Here is a 7,777-nt window from a genome sequence, read left to right on the forward strand (position 1 = left end):
TAGCAGCGTCTGCTAGCTGTGTAGGAGGTTTTTGTGTCTTCTAGAGGCTTTTCCTCAGAGTAGGAGTCAGCGCAGACATTTGGTCACGAAACATCATTGGATGTCGTGATCAATCATAGTTAGTTTTGATTGGCTGGTTCTTTCCAGTCAGAAGTAATTCACTTCCAGTTATTCCTTCTGCCTGTCAAGTGCCTGTTCCTGCCCACTGCCCTTCCAACTCATATTACCAACTCGACTTGTCATTGTCACCTGAACAAGCCGTGCTCTTGAACAGTCGTTGGGTCTTGGCCACTGCTGCCTAATCCGAACTGTCGAAATAGAAATTTGCATGTTTATCATTATTCTCCCGTGATTACTCCGGAATGTAAAGGGACTATTGTACACGAGACTCCTTGATATGAAGCGGGTGTCGACAATGTGACGCCTTGGGTATATGTTTGGTGTTTATTTGGGGCTTAGGGCTGGTCTGGATACCACGATAATCTGTCAGAAAAGGGCCATTTTGCCAGGAAAAGCTCGAGAATGTCAAAAAATTGAATTCTTTATAAATCCAGTGTCTGGATGCCGCAGAAACTAGAAAAAATCTTTCAGAATTTTCGAGTGATTTGCCCAAATATTATAGGACAGAAATAAAAGACGCCAATTTGGCCCATTTTTTTCCTGTCACTTGCCTCCAGACATTGACATGAATTCATATGGGAATAATTTGTCTAGCGGTTTAATTTTGGCTAATGAAAATTGATTAAGAGTTTCATTGGATGAAAAGTCGACACATCAATGTGGTCAATCGGCCCATCAATGGTCGGTCACGTTATACCGTGTAACCGTGTACCCCCGCTTCTGTACTTATGATTTCTCCGGTTGAGCAAATTGGACAAATATACCCAATCACATGCATAACAGCGAATGAATTTGGCTGTATTTGTCACTTCGAGCTGTAATACTCATACTACAGACTACTGTAGTACTGTAGTAGTAATACAGTACTACTATGACTACTATGTAGTGGCAAATACAATAGTATTCGATATTATTCCATCGCACAATGACGAGTTCCCTGTTAAATGAACTGCAAATTGAGGAACTTTGAAGGGGGTAATCCCCCCTACGGGACGAAGGGCTTGGCAGCTCCACATTTTATCAAATGTTGCGTGTTGCCGCGGTGGCTGTTGGTGGAATAGCACGCTGACGTAACATACTTTTGGGTGTCCATGTCGCCACTCTAACCACTCAACTGGAGGCGATGGGATGATCGGTAGTTGACGCAGGTATTCGTCTCAGGTGGCAACTCAAACCATGCTCTAACCCGGGGGTGATACTGGTACCAGTATAAAAACCTAAAAATATAGTCACATCATCAGGTGTGCAAGACGTGCTACACCAATTTCAGCTTTTTCAGTATATTTCCCCTGGAAAGTGTTATATATGCTTCACCAAATTTCATTTCACTCCATTTAATTTCGTGGATATAATGACGGTCACCAAACCGTCATTACAATTCACCGAATCGTTGTCAATTGTCAGTTTTTCGTATTGGTAATTCGATTTCAAATTGGACTAGGGCTGCCAATCGAATCGACGAAGCAAAATCGACGCAGTAATCGACGGACCGAAGTAGCCAATGAAATTTTCGAAAAAAGATCTTTCGACCAATCATATTGCAGGTGGTTGTATTTGGTGTATGGCCAAGCTTCTCCATTTCACAGAGTTCAACATTGCATCGGACAGACAGTGAGTATATTTAGATTAAGTAAAATGACGTCTCGATGATTTCAGGTGTTCGTCGAATCTACCGAAAATACCAAATTCAGCTTTAAAGCACAATAAATTTTTAAAATAGATTTTTTTATGAATAACCTTTACTACATGTAGTAGTACTTTAGGTTTATAGTTAACAAGTTTTGATATTGCTGAAATTATCATGAAAATGGTACACACACACTACAATGAAGGCGATAGGTGGGAGGAATCACCATCCGAAAATAATGTTATGTTAGCCTTGTCATCAATACTTACACATGTTAACGTTAGTCTAAGCATCAAAAATTCTGGACCAGGCATCGTCGATGAAACATGTCCCTAAATGTCCCCAACTTGTCATACTCGCTCGGCGTACGAACGACGTTCAAAGATCAATCGGCAGGATAACCCTTACCCTTCTGTGGGTCCTGCCGATTGATCTTTGAACGTCGTTCGTACGACGAGCGAGTATGAAGTTCTGTGCAAGTTTACCAAGCGAACTTTTTCTACGGACGATTAGATACATCGACACAGAGGGTCCAGTCGCTCTCCTGAGAGTTTGAAAGTCCATTTTCAATATGAAACAATCCTTGTTGAACTGGATTACTTGGCCCCAATAATACCCCAACTTTGTCCACGTTACGCCGGCGTCATTTGCACCCGTTTGATGAGGTTGTTGTTGTACGTGACAACATCGAGGGCACTTTCAAAGCACACGCTCGAGCCAATCCACGTGGTTCGTCGCTGGCCTTGCATGTTCCAGATCTTCCTCGGCAGCCCCTTCTTGAGTCCTTCTTGGGTGAATCGGGGAAAATAGTTGAAGGGCCGCTGCGTCCACACGGCGACCTGGTTCATGCCGGCCAGCGCCAAGTCCTTTCTCAACAGGGGCGTGACGCCCCCTCGGACCACTTGACTGAGGGGTGTGTCGTAGTACTGGTACGCCACGCGCGTTTGGTGGCCCTTGATCAGATCACCCCACTCGGTGGAGCCTCGGTACTTCAGCGTGAGCTTCGAGTTGCGCAGCGCACTCAGCCGTCCGCCTTGCGTCATGCGGTAGTACCAGATCTGGGCCGCCGTTTCCACGGGCGACGGCAGCGAGTCGAACAACGTCGTCACGAACGTCGACGCCGTGTAGCTTCCCGTGAGAATCGCGCGTTCATCCGCCGTGAGGTCGGTCACCAGCGTCGCAAACGCGCTCAAGTCCACGGCCATTACCACGTGGTCGCAGTCGACGCGAATGGTCTGGCCCGACGCTTGGGTCTTGTACGTGACAAAGGGCTTGGACACGCCGTCCAGACCTCGGGAGACGCGGGTCACGGTCGCGTCGAACACGGTCTTGACCACGTTGCGGTGGGCCTGCGACATGGTTTTCCAGATGCTTTGAAACCCGTTGCGAAACTGGAACGCACACGGCACGTGGGCGACTTGGGCGCGCAGAATCTTGGACACGGCTTGGGGGTGCGACCACCACAAAAAGTAAAAGGCGGGGATGGTTTCCAGCACCCCGTAGCCCTGCTGCTGCTGCGAAAACCGAAACATTCCTGTGAGGGCGGTGAGGTTGTTGGCCTTGATGAACGCCATAGCCATCATGTCGATGGCTGACCAGTCTTTGGGGTGGGGGGGAAGGCCGTACGCGTACGAGCCAAAGATGCGGCGGTGCAGGGCCATGTACCAAGCGGATTGCTCTTCAAAAAGGGCTTGCAGTTGGGCGGTGGTCGCATTTTTCGGGAACGACGCCGGGGCGTTCTCCTTAATCGAGCGGAGCAGGTAGTGGGGGAAGTCTAGGACGGTGTCGGGGTCTGCGTCGGCCGCCCCCGCGCTCTCCCCCATCGTGTACATGTAGTTTGGACTTTCAAGCGCAAACGAAAACCGGGTGTTGGTCGGGTCGTACTCGCGGCCGAGGTCGAAGATGGGCGTGTACGTGTCCAAGGCGAACACAGTCCCCATTTCCTGGGGCTGACTGCGGTCGTCGAGGGCCGTGGTGGACTTTCCCCCCACGCGGTCGCTGGCTTCGAGCACTTGGATGTTGGTGAACCCTTTCTTGGCCAAGAGGGACGAGTAGTGGACTCCCGCGGCCCCCCCGCCCACGATGCGGTCGTTGCGACCCATCGAGATGGTCGAGGTTTGGGCTTCGATAGATGTCGCCAGCAACGCAACGGATGCCACCAACAGCAGTGCAGTTTGGTGCATATTGATACTTGTCGTGAGGGAGTCTGAAAATTGAAGAATGGCAAATAGACTAGAATTGTGTTTGCCACACTACGGCCATGTCGCAAGGTGCGTTGGGTTTCTCACGGCTCTGCCGTCCACATGTGGAACTTTGTCATGATTGCGAAGATCTCCCCCATATGGTCATGCGAAATAGTCACTTTGCCACAATCAAAAGGGGATAGCTATCTTGGAGCATGACGTGAAGGTGGGATTTTCTGGGGAAATCATCGATTGATGTGACCGTACTTTAGAATGGGGCCGAAAGAAACATTGTATCCTCGGGGCTGTACCGTACAAAGTTCTACTTCGAAGTAGTGGTGCGTCGACGTAAACACTGTTGCAGTCACTGAAGAGACAATTTGGGGACATTGGGGACATGTTTTATACACGTAGACGAATATGAACGATCTAGTATTGACAATATAAGGTTACGACGTAGTACTGGAGTACTAGTATTAACAGGAAGTAGACCTGCAGTTGTTAATTTATTTACGTGAGGTAAGGATACTACTATTAATTGTACTATGGTAGTATTGATTAATAGTTCTACCAAAAACCCGGGATTCGCTGTATTCCAACGCTTTGACTTTCATCCATTAAATATGCACCTACACCTGAGACGATATACATCGCATGTATCAGACATCGCTGCCGATCGTCGTTGGCTCAAGTTGAGTGGTCAGAAGGGTGGCTTTGACATCCAAAGGTATGCTACCAGTACACCAACCCTACTATCCGTAGTAAGTTACTTACTAAAGCAGTAACTCCCTGAAAGCAACAGTTCCACTGTTGCTTACGTAATCCTTTCACTTGTTTCTTATTATGCCATAGTTAATGTACTGTAGCGTAAATCAAAACCACACATTAGGGCCAGTGGTGAAGTGCATTTCAGCAGTTAGCGATAGGTAACTTCAGTGGATGCACTTAACTCCGGGAGAAACACAAGGGGTCCGGGGTTTCCGAGGTTACAGGCTATTGGTTCTTTTGATGGGAAATGATGGCGAAGCTACAGTGGAATGTTGCTGGCAGGGAATTACATAACTATTCAACCCTACGCTACGCGACACTTGGCTATGCATAAAACGAGGAGTACAAGTACGCAGCCCCATCGCCCCCCAGAGAATTACAGTACCACGCTATATCGCAATGCCCCTAAATGCGAAACACTTTCAACCAAGACCACTTCACTGCCGGATGGGGGTTGACAGTCAGGTCGAACTTAAAAAGGTTCAGGATAAAGAGGAGGGTATCATGCAATTGAATTGAGTCAATTTCTACGCATGCAATGTGGTCGTAAACGATTAGAAGGATTCACAATTGCAACACTAATGTTACGGGCAGTACATCGGTAGGAAAAAATTCAACGGCGTTGCAATGTCAGACTTGTGACTTGTACATTTCTGTTCCATCTGATATGTTGACGGACATTCATCCGTTTCTACAAGATGGCAGACCTGTAGTTTCGTCCTTGATGAATTGATTGCACCCTTTTCTCGCCTTCGAATCTATGCCAAAAATCCCTCGGCTTGTACTACGTAGTATGTGTCATGCTACTTGCAATAATTACAGTAGGAAGGCATGGCTACTTGACAGGAACACAAGACGAGTCTTAGATGCGGGGGCACGAAGCCGTGGCCGTGACATTGCATGTGCTTTGGGTGCTGGTATCACGCTTCAAGTTGAAGTCGGCCCCCGCGCAGTGCCCCACGAGTTGAGCACGTTAAACGATGTGCCGTCGAACCCGATGGCAATGACGGCGTGGTATGACTGCGCGAAACACGCTCACGATATCCCCCATTGGCGGGTCGCACCTTTTTGACCGGCGAGATTGCTGACACAGGGGTGGACGAGACTGCATCGTTTTTGCCCACGCCCAAGGACTGGACCACGTCTGGCTGTGTGAAAGCCGCGCAAAACCAAGGCAGCTGCGGATCGTGCTGGGCCTTCTCTGCGGTGGGGGCGGTCTAATCGGTCAACGGTATCAAGACGGGCAAGTTGCTCAAGCTGTTTGAGCATCTTGGTTACAATGGGGGCTGGCCCTGGTGTGGCATCGACTACGCTGTCAGTGGGTTGTGATTGTCGTCGCCATATCCATACACGTCCGAAAGCACCGGCCAAATCGGTGCATACATGAGCTGCACCAAGCAGACACTGGACATTGGCACCAGCGGGCGTGTGTCTAGCGACGCCAGTGTGCTCAACATCCTCCCCGTGTACTGTACGTGCCGGCAATATCCTATGAAAGAACCGCGCTGGGGTGTCGTGAGCGTGTGTCCCCTCGCGCCCAGTCCGACCACGCCGTCATTGCCGTGGGGATCGACGCCACCTCGTTCAACGCGCGCAACTCGTGGGGTACTGGGCGGGGGACGACCTCAACTTAAAGCGCAGTACCAGCAACCCTGCAAAAGTGAGGGAGTTGCATAAACGACTACCGTAAAGTTACATGCTGTAACGATCCGTGACATCCTCAATTACGGCACGGATTATCTAAAATACAGAGGTTTATTGACTGTGAATACAGTTCTCCGGGGTAATAAACACCGAGTATCATAGCCAAAACGAGTGAAAAGCACAATAATACTAATGTTCCAAGGAGATATTTTTAGCAAATGAAACATTGGTTCCAAGTATGAACATCACCACTGCCATGAAGCCTCAGGTAGCAGCAGCATTGGCTGCAGCTATTAATAGTAGGTGGTTTTTGTGCCTTTTAGGGGCTTTTCCTCATATAGTAGATAGCCAGCCATAACCACGGTACATCATTACGATGCCATGTCCTGATTGACTAACCATTAGCTAGACCGTCGAGCCTCTAGAGCCAGTTGTTCTCACTGGTGACTAAGCTAATTAACTTTCCGTTTCACCCACAACCACCCAGTGTTCCTCCTGGCTTTTGCACCTTCCCGTTGGCGCTACTACGTCGACTAGACTCACAGTAGTACATACTGAAGAAGGTATTTCCCATGTAGTTTCTTCGAAATTCCACCAAGTTGAATATCGCGAAAATATTCAATACTGTGCGGGGCGTCTTCAGTAGCCCGCCTTCAGCTAATGTTGGGAGGGCATCCCCAATGGTGCGACGGTAAACGCTATTTTACCGTTTTTGGGGTCAAATATGCAGTTTTGGCAACCCCAACGGTGCGACGGTATCTACCGGAAACGGAATATTTTACCGTCTTGTGACCACCCGACGGCAAAATACAGGAGCCAATCATCAACCACAAAGCATCATATTTCCTTCCACCAATAAAACGCATGTATTTGAGCATGGACATTTCCATACAAGTATTGACACTTTGCTGGAATGGCTCTCAACGGGGTGCGAACTTCACCACTGACGAGGACTGCCAGCTTGTTTATTCGTGGTTGAACATATCCCAAGATGAGTCTAAGGGAAGCGGGCAAAAGGTCGAGCAGTTTTGGGCCCGCGTGGAGGCGAACTATTGCACCTATTGCGAGCCAGACTGCCATCGCGCAAGCACTATCCTTAGCTACCCAGTGGAGCAACATACTGGAATAATGCAACAAGTTTGTTGGGTTTCAGCATAGTCTCGTTTAACGTACGCTCTTGACCCCGGTGTTTGGCGTCGTCCGTTTCTCGACCTTAGGATCTCCTAGCGTCGTCCATGCCCTCGCCGTCGTCGTTCCATGCCTCGATGGCGTTGCACAACGAACAGTAAGCCTCTATATCCGGAAGTGACAATTATGCGGATTTTATACCGTTTTACCGTTGGGGTTGCGCAAAAGTAAAATACAGTGACGGTAAACGTCAAAATACAGTCAGATTATACCGTCGCACCATTGGGGATGCCCTAAAACATGGCAC

General features: G+C 48.7%; 2 protein-coding genes across 2 annotated transcripts; one reads left to right on the plus strand and one right to left on the minus strand.

Annotated features, from left to right (window-relative positions):
• Positions 1-2,379: 2,379 nt before the first annotated feature.
• On the minus strand, positions 2,380-3,930 carry H257_14182 (hypothetical protein; the record flags this gene model as incomplete). The annotated part of the gene is made up of 1 exon (XM_009841933.1): positions 2,380-3,930. One exon carries the CDS (start codon positions 3,928-3,930, stop codon positions 2,380-2,382), a length of 1,551 nt encoding a protein of 516 aa, XP_009840235.1.
• Positions 3,931-5,415: 1,485 nt separating this feature from the next.
• H257_14183 (hypothetical protein) lies at positions 5,416-6,359 on the plus strand. The gene has a single exon (XM_009841934.1). It carries the CDS (start codon positions 5,459-5,461, stop codon positions 5,768-5,770), a length of 312 nt encoding a protein of 103 aa, XP_009840236.1. The 5' UTR covers positions 5,416-5,458; the 3' UTR covers positions 5,771-6,359.
• The last annotated feature ends 1,418 nt before the right edge of the window (positions 6,360-7,777 follow it).

Source organism: Aphanomyces astaci (assembly GCF_000520075.1).
Source record: "Aphanomyces astaci strain APO3 unplaced genomic scaffold supercont1.54, whole genome shotgun sequence".
Lineage (NCBI taxonomy): Eukaryota > Oomycota > Saprolegniomycetes > Saprolegniales > Verrucalvaceae > Aphanomyces > Aphanomyces astaci.